This window comes from Dendronephthya gigantea, unplaced genomic scaffold (assembly GCF_004324835.1).
Source record: "Dendronephthya gigantea isolate DGI-Jeju-01 unplaced genomic scaffold, DenGig_1.0 000106F, whole genome shotgun sequence".
NCBI classification, from domain to species: Eukaryota; Metazoa; Cnidaria; class Anthozoa; order Malacalcyonacea; family Nephtheidae; genus Dendronephthya; species Dendronephthya gigantea.
In genome coordinates, this window is record NW_021163116.1 from 409199 (window position 1) to 427225 (window position 18027).

At 38.0% G+C, this 18027-nt stretch overlaps 1 protein-coding gene across 1 annotated transcript; it reads right to left on the minus strand.

The window, feature by feature from the left end:
* Window positions 1-16578: 16578 nt before the first annotated feature.
* On the minus strand, window positions 16579-17292 carry LOC114534778. The gene has a single exon (XM_028556249.1). The coding sequence runs from the start codon at window positions 17290-17292 to the stop codon at window positions 16579-16581; it is 714 nt and encodes a 237-aa protein (XP_028412050.1).
* Window positions 17293-18027: the final 735 nt, after the last annotated feature.

Consider the following 18027-nt stretch of genomic DNA (forward strand, 5'->3'; position numbering starts at 1 on the left):
GATTTTAGCCATTTTTTATTGCGTAGCATTGTTAGTTTTTCTATTGGGATGAATGCGGATGAAATAAGCTCTGCTATAGCGGTCCTGTTAGAAGTTGCAGAGCGATTAACGGAAAGAGCAGACAACAGTCTCGACAGCAACACTCAGGTGAGTACGCAGATTTATACATGTGTCTGATCTTTGACCGCACATGAATAATGTATAATATACTATATACAATTTTATTGTTGAAATAAAATATTAATTTCTTACATATATCAATGAATGTGGTATTTCAATGTGGTATTTCAAGGTTGAAAATATTTTTTGTAAATTCACATCTGGGTTTCTTTAGTGAATTGTGTGACTTTATACAAATATTATTTTACATAAAATTTGCCTTAAAAAGCAGGCTATCAGCCCTTTTATTAAGTGCGAATCCGAACCAGTGTAAACCATACTTCAAAGTTCAAATTTCAATGAAACAGATAGTTTGCTAAAACACACTTTGAAGTTAGCATCCTTTCAATCTTTCATCATCATTTTAGAATGATGCAGGCCCTGTTATATCTTGTGTGACATGTGGTGCTTTGATACCAATGGCCTCTATAGAATGACATCACATGTTGGTGCATGAGAGTGAGCCTCAGGTACCAAATACCCAAGACTAATAAAGGCATATATATATACAAACCAGAAATATCAATCTATATCACCTTGCAGTTATGCTTTTCTGTTTTTTTTTCAATTCCTACCTAAAACCTCCCCAGCCTGAAAACTATTGTGCGAAGTGTCCATGTGTAAAGCATAAAAAAATTTATACTTTAAGGCGACACCTTGCATCATAAGCATGTTGTGCAAGGACGATGAGGGCAAAACTTCAAGGTAAGAATTCAACATAATGAGAATCATTTTGGGTTGTTATCTCGTTTTTCATCTCAAGTTTTTTTTGTCTCTAGCACATCTTGACATCATATGCATATCTTACTTATAACGCATGATGCTATTTTTTTATAAATAGTTCATATGAGGTACGAAATAGACTACAGGATTTGGTTCCAACTGCTAGTCCTGATGCGATTGATTTAGCTCTTTCAAATGCTGGAGGAAATGCCGATATGTTGCAGCACAGGAATTACTAGGTGAGCCTGTGTGCGCAGTTTGAAAGCACAATTCGGGTACAAAATTTGCTAGCTGGTGACAAACTGCGGTTTACTTATATATACAATGATTTTTTACAGATGATGAAATTATTGCAACAACAATCAGGGATGAAGTTCCAGACGGCCCTGCTGATAACCCTGCAATTCAGCCACCAAGCCTGCGAAGCTTCAGGGAAAATACAATCGATGAATTTTTTGTCTCAAGAGAGGATGGTATGGAAGACCTAAAAAGAGACATCCTGGGTTGTTACAAAAACCCCAATGTCATTCTCACTGCCAAGCCTTGTGTGAAATTTGAAGGTAAAGAGGGTGTTGGGAGTGGGCCGATAAGGGAGTTTCTTCTGTGTGCTATGAAGATTGTGGAGGAAGGGATAGAAAGATAGGGAAAGCCAGTTCTATTTTTCAAAGGGGAGGCTGACCACAAGATTCTAATACATGAACATGCTTTGAGGTGCACTGGTGCATTTCAAGCCATTGGCCGAATAATAGGCCGCTCTGTGTTGCATGCTGGCCCATTCCTTTATGGTGTTTCTCCAGCAGTACTGCAGTACTGGGTACTATCTGCCAGTGGTGAAGTTGATGATCTCTCACTTGAAAGCCTCAAATTAAGTTTGAAGGACATTTCAGATATCGATCTGAGGGAATTTATAACACAGGTGAAATTTAAGCATATCCACTTTTCGGTCATAAAGCATAAGTTATTTAGTATACTTAAAGCAATTCAAAAAAATGTCAGGAATATGTCAGCTCTGTTTAAAATACTGATCACCCAAGTAGTTGACAGTACTGTTACTATATATATATATATATATCTACAGCTTTTCTTCTACAGATTGAAAACTTGAAACCAGATGAACCTGCTGGTGATGATATTAAGGATGCCATATATCTTGGAGGCTGGTTTAGATATTGGCATGGTAAATGGTGAGAGGAAGTTACTGGTACAGGGTCTTGTTGTGTACTTTGTCATACACAAGAGGAAAAGGGAATTAGATGATATTGCTAAAGGTAGAGAACTACACTGTTTTATAGAAGTTGACATAATTAATATCAACAGTTGCAATGTGGTGTATTGGTACATTTTAAGGTATTTAAGGTAATATTGTAAGGCACACTTTTCATATTACAGGTATGAATGAAGTTCATTTGCATAACTTCATGGGCAAATGTAGCACAGATGTTGTGAAAGACATTTTTCCAAGATGTGAAATGAGACGTATAACAGTGCAACATGTGAAGGATGCAATTTGTTTTGAAGAACCCGCAGGTCCCGAGAACATTATAATGTTTCTGTACGAGCACCTTGGTGAGTTGGAGAAATATGAAGATGGTACTATATTACAGTTTGTTTTATTATTATGCAGAGTATGGTCTAGCATTTTGTACTGTAAGCAATTTTTCTCTGTTTTCTAAATATGAGACAAAACCAATTTCAACAGGGTCTACTGTATTAGAAATCAGAAGTGAAATCAGAGTGAGTATATATACTCGCTCTTTAAACTGTCCATAATTCGAATAAAAATTGAGATTAAGAAAGTTGAAAAATTTTGCAGTTGCTCTTATTTCCAAATACTAGTTAAATGTTTATTTCTATTCCTGGTTTATGGATTAATAAATTTGAGGGCTATGTCAAAGAAGTACTTGTGAAAGTTGGATTATGAAGCATGTGAACAATTTTCTCGAACAGAGATATAAATGGCTAGTAGCAAATACTTCCTAGCAATGGTATATTAAGTGTTATTATTTCTATTTGTAGAAAAACCTTCTATGAATGACCTTTGCTGTTTTTGGATGGCAATGAACAATTTGCCACCACGAAGTTGCACTTTACAGGTCAAATTCCAAGAGGCTCAAAATCCATTGCCTATGTTGAAAACATGTTTATTCCCTATCCCTTCCTACAGTACATCAGTCGTATGAAAATTTTAAGAAAAATATGGACATTGCCCTGTCTTATGGTTGTCTGGGAATACACCATTCATAATTAATAGATATGTTAGAAATAGGAAAGTTTAAGAGTTTTGTTATGTGCGTGCAATTTTAAAAAAACCACTAACATTTTGACAACACCAAACGCCTTTTGAAAGGACTTTTTAGGGCGTAATTTTCCTGCTTCCAGTTGATCTGGAAAAGTGTAAAATATAAATTATTCTATTGGTGTTACTGTTCTGGTCAAAATATCACAAAAGACTTCACAGGCATTACTAATTGTCACATTCTCCGAAATTTGTCCTAAAATTGCATCCACTTGAGTTGCAGGTAACCCAGATACAGTTTCTGGAACTTCCACCATTACAGCCTCTATCTCTCCACTTACTTCAGCCCAGTCAACTCCATAATTGTGATAGTCATCCTAACAAACAAATCAATAATTTTTCAATTGATTTGTTGTCCAAAACATGTATGTGAAAATTAAAATTTACCAGCCCTACCGCAAATACTTCTTGAGCTACTGTAGAATTGAAATACAGCATTTAAACCTTGGATCCAAAGTTGCATTGGGGATTTGTTTTGCTCAGATTGAAGTGGATGTTGGACCCAAGCATTCTTCCAAGATGTAAGATGATTATTTATGATTGGAAGAAAGACTGAATGAAGACACCACAAGTGTGTCTCATTATTTGGATCCAGAAACCCTTGTCTCTCCATTTCATAAAATACTTCATGAAATACATGTGTACAGCCTTAAAACACATCCCGCCACAGCCTCTCAATCCTTTGGTTATGAATGCTTTTTCCTTACAAGAGAAGTTAATGGTTAATTAGAAAGGCATGTTATTACATGTACATCCTAATTAGCAGTGATACATTTTGTTATAGTTAGTAATATCAATTAGGGGTAATGTCTTGCTGCACACCTGTTATCATGCTTCCTCTTCCAGGTCCACGTTATGGGTGATTCAGCATAAACCTAAGAGACCTATAAGAGACCTATACATTCCCCCCACCCTAGTCGGATCTGACACGAGATGGCAGCCCATACTTTTCTACAGCGTTTTTGAATGCCGAAAGAACAGTGTCTGCCTTCTTGTTGTTTGCTGCAACAAGGTACACTGGTATCCTTGAGTACCCATCAATCCCTCCATGGATCACAATCCACCATCTAAAGTAAGGTAGTAGATAAAAAAAACATTGAATATTATTGAAGTCATCTGGCACATTGGGCATTATAATATGTCATAAGTACCTGATCAGCGTATGGTCCATCAATATGCCACAAACTTAAGGGGGCTATGAACTTGGTAATTCCTCCTCCTAACAGCTTGTGCCCAACAGTCCATCATGCCAACAGGATCTGTTCTGATTCTACTATGCTGCATCCTGTGTCCTTTGCTCATAAGAAAACCTTTTGCCATTTGAATGCCAGTGTTAGTGTTTCTGAGCTGTGCCTCTTACAAGATCATCAAGCTGCTCATCACTTATTGTGCTATAAGTAGCTATAAAACAAATCATGTTATTATCAAACAAGAAAATTCTAGGAAAAATTTTATGAAAAATTTTATGAAAAACAGTCTGTTAATATTACCGCATATAACAAAATGATTACTTATTACAGATTTTTCTTTCGTAATTTTATCACAATTTTTTTCACATTTTCAGTGAATATCTTACCACCAACACTCAATCCAAATTACTTTTTCCAATGTTCTCACACTAACACCCAGCATGTCACTCATTTCACGCACTTTAAAGCCTTGATCCAGTAAAAAGCTCAATTGCTGCTTGCTTATGTAAAACGCTGGCTTTCCACGTCTTCCAGTATAAACTTTGTGAGACCTATTATGTTCCTGCTGGCTTCCAAACGCTGTTCGCATTGCTGTATGAGTCGTGAAGCACTGTCAACCAATCCTAATGTGGTGTCGTCAATGCCAATACTAACAAAATATTTTTTTAGCATGTCTATTCTCAGGGATATTCCTCTTCAACACAATCTGGGTCATTCAGAACATCCAACCGGCATATTAATTCTTCCACAACGTGCGAAGCGTTAATTAAATCTCCAGTGACTAAATCAGACATAATCTCATTCAGTGAACTCTAAACACGCAGTGAATTATTGACAAATTGACACCATCTTTCTTGTAACGAGCGATGACCTGGGCACGAAATAACGTACCAGGGGGGGTTAGTCCCTCTTGATCATAATCAATATTGGCGGACATTTTGCGCTTATATTCATCACCGCCAATATTGAGCTCTCCGCATTCGTATGTTGAAATATTTTCAACAATTTTCGAACATCGAAGTGCCGAGCAAATGGCGTATTCAATATCCATTGTAGCCTAAATTACCAAATATTCAGAAATGTGTTGCATATTAAACTACTTCAATGTCCAATTTAATTTTAATTTTAGAAATATGTTGGGTATTGAACAACTTCAATGTCGAATTTAACTTCAATTATAAAAATATATCCAAAGTTGAGCGACATGAATATTGGTGGAAATATGACTCCATACTTTTGAACGCCGTCCTTTGCTAGATTGGATAATTACTTCTCTAAACGATGCATTCATGAATTGTAGGGAGACAATATAATCCAAATTATCGATGGAAAGGGAGATGTACTTTTCGGTGTTGTTTAGAATGCAATTGATCTTCTTCTCTTTAAGTTTACCAAGTCCATGCATTATGAGATGAGAATCATATCCACATTGTGAAGAATAACAGGAATTCGGCCAGTAAAATTATAGTTTAAATTGCAATCGTTGTGTGCAGCCCCACAGTATTTTCCTGAAAGATGACAGTGGTCGCGAACATGATCAGAACCCAATTCATATCCACAAATATGACATTGGACTGCATCTTGAAACGCTGGCTCTTCTTCTCTCTCAATTCGCATGGGCTCAACCAAATCCAGTTTCTCTTTTCTTCTGCTCTTCTTCTAAGTCAGCATAGATTGCAAAGGGCACTTTCAACTGCTTGTGGTAGTCTTTAAAGAACAGTTGAGCATTATCTTCATTCGGGAGTTCAATACATTGTGGACCATGTTGAGACCAATGGGGTTCGTGTTCTTGGAGGAGATCGTCTTGGATAAATCCATGAAACAGTAACGACAAGTAATACATACAAGCCTTTTTCTGGTTTTGGCTGTAGAGTAATTTATTCAGATATTTGATGAGGCAATAATATCTAGTTGTTCGCTGGGAGTATAGTAATAGGTTTACAAGGGTATCAAAGTGTTCCTTTGTGATGTAGATGGGAAAGAGTACATCCTCAAAGCCAAGCATGTTCAAGGAACTCAATACCAGCCAAACAGGAACTCAATACCAGCCAAATCTACAGGTGCGCTCAAAAGTTATTGGACACATAGTTTTTATTATTTTTTTGTCTGGTGAGGATTTGGTCGGATAATAACAACTTATTTTAACACAGAATTTGAAATAGAATATTTTAGTATTGAAAAGTTTATGCTTTACTACAACATTTACGAGCTACATACTATATAGCCTTGTCATTTATGCAAATTACATACAGCTGCGCCGATAAGTTTTGGCCATGCATCTGGTTTTTTTATGAACAAAGGGTTGTGGCTTACAAAATCGACTTATCCCTATGCAGAATTAGAAATGATGAGTGGGAAATGTCTGGATATATGCGAAAATGCCAATAGCATTACAGTCCCACAAGTATAACGTGGATTCATTCATATATATATCCACGAGTCTGAGCTGCCTCATCCATGCAAAGTTTCATGATCTTACAATGGGATGTGATTAGAAAACTAAGAAGATTGGTGGAAGACGTACGAAAGACAAAACCAAGTGGCGTGCTATTTTTCTCAAGAAGGAAGGAAAGTTGAGCAAGCGACAGATTGCTGCAAGGTCAGTGCTTCAACTGTAACAAACCTTTGGGAGAAGTACAATGAGACTGGTAGCCTGAATGAGCGTAATGATCGACGAACTGGAGCGCCAAGAAAGACCACCACATGACAAAACCGAGCACTCGTGCGTGCCAGCGAGTGCGATAGATTTAAAACAGCTCCCCAGCACAGACGAGACCTAATAGCAGAAGGCACACAAGTGTCTGTATCAACAATAAAGAGACGTATGAAAGAAGGTATCATGAATGGACGAGTAGCAAGAAAGAAACCATTGATAAGTGAAGTCAATGCGCTGGCCCGTCTAAAATATGCATTAGCGAAGAGACATTGGACAGCTGATCAGTGGTTAAAAGTGATGTGGTCTGATGAAAGTACATTTTATCTTTTTCCCAATTGTGGTAAATTGTATGTGTGGCGGCGACCTGGCAAAGAGTTCCAACGCAAATGTCTTAAACCCACTGTCAAACACGGAGGTGAAGGTATCATGGTTTGGGGCTGTGTGAGCGGGGCTGGTATGGGCAAAATAAAAAGGTTGGAAGGAAAAGTAGACGCTGAAGCCTATTATTGCATACTACGTCACCAAATGGCGCCCACTATGAAACTCCATGCAAGGTGGACGGCAGTCTTTCGTTTTTATGCAAGACAATGCCTCCGTACATACAGCTAAGAAGAATCTAATGTTCCTTGAGCGAAATAACTATATGACTTGCTGGACCATCCTGCCCAATCACTTGACTTAAATCCATTGGAGAATATTTGGTGGCCAATAGAACAAGAACTTTTGCATGAACTTACCTCTTCCTTCTAATGCAAATGATTTGTTCAAGAAAATTGAGCAAATTTGGAATAACTATCCCAACGATAAACTGATTAAATACATAGAATCAATGCCCAGTCGTATACAGGCAGTTATTCAGGCCAAAGGATGGCATACCATGCAAGTACTGATTTGGCGTGAAAAAGGTTGTTGAGTGACGTGTGATGTGCTATTGATAATTGTGCAATTTGCATAAATGACAAGGCTATATAGTATGTAGCTCGTGAATGTTGTATATCTTGAAACTGTTGATAATGATGCAATCTTTCCGCATTCTGTTTCACTGGGTGTAGAGCGGCGAGGATAGACCGCATGAACATTTGTTATCAGAATTCTTCACGTTTATGATAGCTTTCTTAGTCTTTAGCTTGCTGGTTAGAGGGATATAACTGGATCCTCTGAGCGATACTCAGGTCAAGATGAAGGATCTCGTCTAATATCCAACAGCTTCCTTCTTTTTTGAAATAATACTAAGGACTGAATGGTTTTCTGTTTGGCTTCATATAGTTGATTCTCGATTCGTGCTGGCTTACTGTTTTCATACAATGACTACGGAAGTGGGGTTCGGTGGCTACATCTGCGCCATCAGGTTTAGGTTTGATGAACCGTACTTTATTTAACGCTTATGAACCATTTGATACTGTTATATCTTCTGAAATATATAATAACCACTTAAAATAACATTTATTTGAGAACATTCATATATCATCAATACTCGCACATGGTAAACTCATCAACTCGTCTTTTTTAAGCGCATGCGCAAGATATCACATTTCCCTTTCTAACAAAAGTTTCTGTCTCAACTCTAAATATCAACTATAAGTCTGTTATACATAAACTCGTTCAATCAAGGTTCATGATTCACTCTTCCTTTCTTGATTAGCTCTTAAGGGATAACGTCTTTCAGGGACTTCTGTATTGCTTGCATTAGCACGACCAGAGTTTGTATTATCATTCTTTTCCAAGCTATCATTGGTACTGTTACTCAAATGGTTTTCTGGTCTGTTTAAAGTTTCAGGTGTATCACTCTTTTCTGAGGAAATCTCAGCATCACCCCACTCATTTTCAGGTTCAGTCTGTGGATTGTACTTGTAACTGATCTATATGTCATTTCCACAGGTAACCAGGTACTTGAACCATGTAATGCCTTGAACCTAAAATTTCAGTGATAACTCCCTGGATCCATTTTTCTCTTCCATGATAGTTGCATGCTAGAACATTTTCCCTTTCCACAAAACATCGAACGTTTGAATTGGCAGTACAATCAAGAACTTTATATTGTTTTTGCTGCACATGTTCTTGAACGGAAGAAAAGACCAGATCAAGTCGGGTTCGCAAATGTCTGCCTATGAGCAAAACCGCAGGTGCCTTGCCCATTGTAGCATGTGGTGCATTTCGATATACTAGTAAGCTCTTAGCGATAACCACGTTCACATCTTCTTTGGTAATTCGGGCTTGCTCTATTGCAGTTTTCAAAATTTGAACAACTCGTTCAGCCTGGCCATTCGTGGAAGGTTTGTATGCCGCAGACGTTCAATGCATAATTCCGTTGCCGCAACAGAACTGTTGAAACTCACCGGCAATGAATTGCAGTCCGTTATCAGACATCAATATTTCGGGAAGACTATGACGGCTGAAGATATCACGTAGTGCATTTATAGTAGTTGTAGCTGTTGTAGTAGTTGTAGCTGTTGTAGTAGTCATTTTTACTACTTCCGGAAATTTACTGTACGCATCAACTACTACCAAGTACATATTTCCAGCAATGGACCCAGCAAAATCGACATGAATTCGGGACCACGTCTGTGAAGGAAAAGTCCAAGGGTGCACTGGAGCTTTCGCTGGTTCTGCTCGCATTTTCTGGCAAACTGGACAAGTGGACACAGTCTGTTCAATGTCAAAATCAATCTTGGGCCACCAGACATACGATCTTGCAACAAGCCCTTTCATTCTTGTAATACCCGGATGGGTGTCATGTAATTCAGTAAGCATTGCACTTCGTAGGGACGGAGGAACAATCACCTGAGCTCCCCAAAGGATGCATCCTTGATGAATAGTTAGTTGATCACATCAGTTCTTGTATGCGACCATGTTCGTATCAACTACAGAAGGCCAACCACACTGTATGTATTTGTATACGAGGAAAAGAACAGGATCAACTTCAGTCTTTCTCTTGATCATATCAGCAGTCACATTAGTTACAACACTTGGTTAAAAAAAATAACATTCCACATTTTCACTTTTTGGACACCAAGTTTGGGGTAAAGGTAAGCAAGACATACCGTCGGTGTCAGCATGTTCAGTTGTACGTCAGTATTCAATCTTATAATGGTACGAAGTTAGGTTAAGGGCCCATCTTTGCAGTCGTGAAGCTGTGTGAATCGGAACAGAACAATGCGGTCCCAATAATGTAAGAAGGGGACAATGGTCAGTTAGGATTGTAAATGAGTTACCACAAAGATATTGATTAAATTGTTTAAGTCCAAATATTATGCTGAACGCTTCTTTCTCAAGCTGTGAATAGTTTTTCTGTGCTTCAGTCAAGGTGCAAGATGCAAATGCTATCGGCCGGTGTTTTCCATCAATGACATGTGACAATACAGCTCCTGCACCATAAGAAGCATCACACGACAACACCAGAGGCAAGGAATCGTCATAATGCACTAGTGTTCTTGAGTTAAGTAAAAGATTTTTAGCTTCTTTGAAAGCTGTATTTTATGTTTTGGTCCAGCTCAAAGGTACATTTTTCTTAAGCAAGTTATTCAGCGGCGCCAATACTCTGGAATGGTGTAGCATAAAGCGCGAGTAAAACATCATAAGTCCAAGAAAAGACTTTGTAGCTGTCGCATTCTTTGAAGGAGGGGCATCACGCACAGCTTTCAGTCTGTCCCCAGTGGGATGGAGGCCTGCACTGTCGATTTGATGACCTAGATACACCACAGAGGACTGAAGAAATTTGCATTTTTATTTGTTTAACCTGAAACCAAACTTAAGCAATCTTTCTAGCCCTAGGGATAATGTATTAAGATGATCTTCATAATCCGTTCCAGCAGTAAGAATGTTATCCAATCTGCTAACAGCTTTTGGAATATCCATGAATCTTTGAAATATAACTGGGCCAGAATGAATCCCATTTGGTAATCTTTTAAAAGTGAAAAGGCCCAGGTGGGTATTAATAGTAAGATATTTCTGGGACTCAGTTGAAATGGGAATTTGATGATAAGCTTGCTTCAGGTCTAATACACTGAATACTTAGCAACCCCGCAATGCAGAATGCATGTCTTCTGTTTTGGGCATAGGGTAAGTCTCAACTTTAGCACATGCATTATAAGTGACACTGAAATCACCACAAACGCAAACTTAATCACCATATTTTTTCCCATCTGTAACAATAGGGGCCGCACTTGCAGCAGAAGAAACTCTTTCAATGACACCGTCTTTTTCTATTTTTAATATTGAGTTTTATTAACTCTTTTGTAGTGCATATGGAACTGGTCTTGCCTTGTGAAATTTTGCTCCCTTACTTTCATTTAGAACTACAAAATCTCCAGTGTAACATCCAAGTTTTGGTTCAAACAGTTCATTATATCTCAACAGGAGTGAGTCTAATGTACTTGCTTCTTCAGAAACCTTGGAGCATGTAGTCGGGGTAGTAGATAATTGTCACACAATACCTGTTAAATTGTTCCAATCCAGCTTTATGCACCTTAGCCAGTTTCTTCCAAATAGAACACCAGAACCTTGTGGTACTATCAGTGATGAAAGTGAGTGTTGAGTTCCGGCATAAGTAACATTGACATTGATTTGTCCCAAAGGTTTAACCTTTTCTCCAGTATAAGTATATAATTGCACTGCAGTTGGTCTTAAAGGAATATGGGAACAAAATTGCTCATAGAAGGTTTGAGGGGCCAAGGACAGGGCACAGCCAGTATCTAATTGTAAGGAACACTCTTGATTGTCAATCTTCACAGGAACCGAAATTTCTGACCAGTATATGGAATTAACATCAAAAACTGTAAATAGTTCCTCTTCAAGAAACACATCATCTGAACTTAATTTTTGTTTGACAAAGTTATTTTGCACATTACCTCTCTTACAAACACCAGCAATATGGCCGTTTCACTTACATCTACTGCACACAACATTTCTAAATCTACACTTGGGTCAAGAGTGTTCAGTACGTCCGCAGGAATAACATGTATAGGTAGTTTTCTGGGAAGACGGTAATTGTGAACGTTTGGTTACTCGAAATCGTTGAATTCCTACCACTGGCACTGGAAGGCTTTTCAGGACGTTGATTAGTTCTCACAGAATGCACAGACTCATTCATTGGTTTGGTATTGTTTTGAACTTCTAAAGTCTCCTTACTAGCAACTTCATCAGCGATTGCAACTTTTAATGCATCTTGAAAAGAACAGTCTTGATCATGTAGAGAACGATTTAAGAACTCCCCAAGATTACAAGTTGAAGCATAACGTCGCAACAGTGTGCTGTATTCCGAAAATTTTCATTTTTTTCCTGAACACACCGATGAAATCTGTACGTTTCAGCCACCTCCAAACGTTTCGGTTTGTAACCAGTATGTAACATGTCACAAAGCTCTGAAAAGCTTTTTTATTTCGACGAATCGGGACTACACAAGTCACGAAGAGTTGCGTATAATATCTTGCCAATAACTGATATGAGTACAGCTACTTTTTTCTTGTCTGCAGCCACCAGATCTTCTTGTGAAGCATCAGCAGCACATTGCCCAATGCAATTGGCGATCAAATATTGCTCTAGTCTCTCCAAATAAGCAGTAAACAACTCGGTAGATGGATCAAATTCCCCGAGAACACTGAATAATGGCGTCGCAGCCATACTCGCAAGAACTGAATTGCAGTTAACACAGCTTTAACTTGTTTGTACTACAACAATGTATATTTATATCCAACCCTGAATTATATCCTAAACTTGTTGCCAATTGTTATTTATATCTTCTGAAATATATAATAACCACTTAAAATAACATTTATTTGAGAACACTCATATATCATCAATATTTGCTCATGGTAAACTCATCAACTCAACTCGATCTTTTTTAAGCGCATGCGCAAGATATCACAGATACCTCTTTGCTTTACCAGCTCTTTGGAAAGGTGATTCAAATGGATTTTGTCTTGCCACGTAAGAAGTGAGATATGTCCTGTTTTTGGTCCTTCCGCGGTTTCAACTCGATTTTCTTCAAGGAATCTTCAAAAGCTTTTTTAAACTACATGGGTTATCTTCTTTGACGTAGTTATCTGGTTCGCCTTCTCCAATTTGAACATCAGCCTTTGAGACTGAACCACTGTCATTTTCATCAGGTCTTCTTTTCAATGGATTTCCCTGACAGAGAATTTGATGCTCCACCTATTTATCACGACGGGTAAAAGCTTTTTCTACAGTTGGTGCAGGTATGATTATTGGCGCTTTGGTGGTGTCTTTCATGTCGCTTTAGAGCATCCTTTCGTTTAAAAGACTTGTTACAATGTTCACAAACAAACTTCTCCTCTCCATGAGTAGTCTTTTCATGGCGAGTCAAATTTCTCAGTTGAGTGAACTTCTTCAAACAAGCCTTGCAAGTATAATCCATTCTACAAGCAGAGTAAAAAAAAAGTGCACCTCAGATTTGCACTTCACGAGTGCAGCTAACAAGGGCACAGCAACTACTTGGTGATCAAAATGTGATTTCACTTTTATATCATATTTTACACAAAAAGAATAAACTATTCAACATCTCACCTTGATACAACTATCTTTACCCTCTTTAGACTTTAGCAGCAAAATTTAGCAAATTCAACTTTGTCGTCTTTACAGTTACGTCGCAATTTACAATTCCAAATTTGATAAATTTCTCACCTTATATCCAAGTAAAATGCACCTATGGCTTGTAGTGCAAACATAAACATTTTGGATCAGATGTAATTTTTTGATATAAAATAATTATGTCAATGTCATGTGCATCCTCTACAAATTGCAGGTTAAACTATTCTGGGGTTACTACATTTACGTAGAAATTATAAAAGAGTAACAGAAAAACCCATCAAGAATGAGTTCAAAGAGCAGCATTGATAACGTATAATCTTGAATAAATTAGCAAACACCTGAATAAATTTAAAATTATAAGGCGGTAATGACGTCACATGTGGACAGGGCCTCTCAGAGGGGGGGGGGCAAAAGGGGCAATTTGCCCCGGGCCCCGGTCTTAAGGAGGGCCCCAAAATGAAGAAGGAAATAACAGATTTAAATAGATTGAGTTAAGAAAAAATAAATATAATCAAAAGTTTAAAAAGGTAATAAAATAAATATTAAATAGCTATAGTCTATAGATACTGCATTCATGACATAGTAAAAAATTAATATATAGATCAGTGACAGCGTTTTATTGCGCAATTTCAAAATGTAAATCAAAATGGCGTCCACACGTTCTTATTTATCCGGCGCAGCCAAGCGTAAACAAAAGCAAATTCGTGATCAAAATGAAGCAAAGTCTCCTAGAACGCTAGAAGATCTGAATTGGTACACCAAAATACAGAGTCCACAGAGAAGTAATGAATCTCAGTCCCAAAATGTTGACATTTGTAGTAACGAAGACGTATGTCAAAAAAGGGATGATACATCTATCATTGACACTAGTGAGGTAATGGCCGCTCGAGTAAATCCTGGTGGCGATACAGTAGCCACACTGCCCACACAGGTAACTGTAGGGTTGCCCGACCACTCCAATGCTGAAAGAACATTTACACCTTTACTATCAAACGATCCTTCAACTTGGATACATCTAACTAAACACGACACGGAGTACATTACCAAAATTGGTCCGCCAGAAAATCCAATGTCTTTTCCAAGAGACAGTTCTGGCCGTAACTTTCCTCAAAATATTTTTTGTCAAGAAATGCCAAATGGCGAAAAGGTAAGAAGAGATTGGTTGGTATGGAGTGCATCAAAACAAGGTCTCTTTTGCTTCCCATGTTGTCTTTTTCAAGAAATGTCGCAAAAAGAGAAGACCTCTGAGACATCCCAGCTAAAAAGGCCTGATGCAGGACATAAAGATAACTGGAGAAAATTATATGAAAAAATTGATGCTCATCAGCGAAGTTCATCGCATTTGTTAAGTTACATTACGTGGAAAGAACTTGAAAAAAGTCTGGATAAGACAACTGGAATTGATCAGCAACTTCAACGGCAGTTACAAAACGAAATATCAAGATGGCGTGAAATATTTCGATGCATATTAGACGTGGTATTGTTTCTGTCAGAGCGAAACCTTCCCTTCTGTGGATCAACAACTGAATTAGGTAATCCAAATAATGGTCTATTTCTTGGAAACTTGGAACTGCTTAGTGGTCACAATCATATTTTAAAGGCACATCTGGAAGAAGTAAAAAAACACCAGGAAAACAATACCCGAATGCAAGCACATTATCTATCAACACGTTCACAGAACGAGTTTATTGAAGAATGTTCTAAAGTTGTTCTCAATGCTATTGTGGAACAAGTTAAACAAGCAATTTACTATAGCATCATTGTTAATGGTACCCCTGACGTTTCTCACACAGAACAAATAACACTCATCTTAAGATATGCGAATTTAAATGATGATGCTTGGGAGATCTGTGAAAGATTTTTGACAATGGAAGATTGTGATCAAAAAAAAGGAAGAGATATTGCCGAGTTGATATGCAAAGTACTCAAAAAACATAACATTGAGTTTAAAAACTGCAGAGGTCAAGGGTATGACAACGGTGCAAATATGGCTGGTGTATACAATGGAGCTCAAGCAGCAATTCTTGAGAAAAATCCTCAAGCATTATTTTCTCCATGCAGTGCACATACTTAATCTATGTGGAGTACATCTTGATCTATGTGGAGTACACGCAGCAGAGTCGTCAGCTGTTGTAAAAAGCTTCTTTGGAAATATTCAGAGGTTGTATAATTTGTTCAGTGGTAGTCCTTCACGTTGGAAGATTTTGCTAGAGGCTGCTGGTATATCTCTACACAAATTATCTACTACTCGTTGGAGTGCGAGAATATTTTCGTTATCTTCTAAGTTCATTTCGGTGCCAAAAAGTTATAATATGTATTTACAATATTACATAACTTCTTAGGTGATATCTTTTATTTTTGAGTAGTGAACTTGCTATTCCTTGAGTGGGGAGAAAAAACACGACCCACAACAAAGTTAAAAACCATGACAATTGGTTTATCTCAAAAATAAAACACAACCTATGAAGTTATGTAGTACTGAGAACGAGATGCGCAAAACTTTAATTGACAACCAATACACCTGGCAATAAATGGTATGTTTTGCCACACTTGCACTGCATATTCAAGAATTGGTCGAACAGTACTCTTATATATCTTAAGAATAACTGACGGTTCTGCGCCAGCCTGTTTCATAAGTCAAAAGCCGTATAAACGCTTGCTAGCTTTCGAGACACTATAATCAATGTGATTGTTCCATTTTAGGTCATCACTAAGTATGACACCTAGAAGCTTATAGGTTGAGACCCGTTCAATCTCTTGATCACCGATAAATATTGGATTCTCTACAATATTCGGGTTAAGCATAAAGTTGATTAGCATTTCTTTGCATTTTCTTGGATTAAGTTTCATCATTCGGCTAGAACAAAATTCATGAATATCTCTAACAGTATGGTCTAAAATGCTAATTGAGTTTCTTGGCACAATCTCAGCTGCAGATGTATCATCAACGTATTCTATTCTAAGGTTCCAATCATTCAAGAGTTTATTGATCATAATTATGAATAGGGTCACACCCAGCTTGGTGCCCTGTGGCACACCACCATTACAATATCTCCAATTAGACAATGTCTCCTCAACTCATACAGCCTTCTACAAATGTCTCGAAGGAGAACTTTAGCAGGAAAGATAAAGGGTGATGCTAGCCCAAGGGGATCGTAGACTGAACTAACGACAGAGAGAATACCACGTCGAGTATAAGGTCGTTGTTGAACTGCAACGTTGAAACTAAACGTATCTGAGTTAACACACCACTTCACTCCCAAGGCTCTTTCGATTTGTAGAACTCCCTTCCAAAGATCCATATCCTTCACATCTTTAGCTCGTAACTGTTCAGGAATCGACTCCAGCACCTTTAGATTGTTGCTTATCCACTTTGTGAGTTTGAATCTACCATTTGCCATCATGTCGAGCAGATCTTTGGCTTGATTAATGCCTTCTTCAGAGGTGGGAACAGACTTCAAGCAATCGTCTACATAAAAATTCTTCTCCACAGTGTCTGTAACGGCTTTATCATAATAGCTTGCTGTATTATCGATGGCAGTCTTACGTAATGCAAAATTGGCGACACTCGATGAAGACGTTGCTCCAAACAAATGTACAGTCATTTGATACTCTTGTACTTCTTGTTCCATATCGCCGTCAGGCCACCAGAGAAATCGTAGAAGATCACAGTCATCATCAGGTACTCTTACTTGATGGAACATAGCTTCAACGTCAGTCATATAGGCAACTCTCTTTTGGCGAAATCGTGGTAACACTCCCAGTAGACAGTTTGTTAAATCTGGTCCTTGAAATAGCTGTTTGTTGAGCGATGGTCCTTGATATTCCGCCAAACAGTCGAAGACGACGCGTACTTATTTGGCTTTTTAGGGTGGTAAATTCCGTGATGAGGCAAATACCAAGTGCAACCGTCATTTCTATTCAATTTCTCGGTAGGGATCTTTCGAGCGTAGCCTTTATGTATTATCTCCACAACAAAACTTATGTAATCTTTACAAAACTTTGGGTTGTTTTGCAACTTCGCTTTAAATGAACCATTCTGTTCAGCGCTTGTGAGCGGTTATTTGGCATTTTCAATTTATCATCTTTAACAGGCAAGGAAATTTCGTAATGATTGTCTAATGTCTTCTTTACAGAACTTTTAACAATGTTCAAAAACCGATGGTCGTTTTGGGACATTCCGTTCTCATTGATATCTGAAGCATCTAAGAAATGAGAACAAGCTGCACACATAGGATGTACTTCTGTTCTCGTGAAGAAACTTCCTTCATGGCCCTTTCGAGTTTTCTTCCGACAGGACCATTGATTATCCAACCAAGTGCAACTTTGCTTGCATACGGGCCTCCATCTTGGAAACCAATGATTTGCTTTGATTGAAGGGCTTGTGGAACATTTGCACCAATAAGGAGTTCTACTTCCGAATTAATGGTCGATAAATGTACATGTCCTTGCAGATA

Excerpts from the sequence above, each read along its gene's own strand:
- LOC114534778 (XM_028556249.1), bottom strand. The coding sequence starts at position 17,292 with ATGACTGACGTTGAAGCTATGTTCCATCAAGTAAGAGTACCTGATGAT.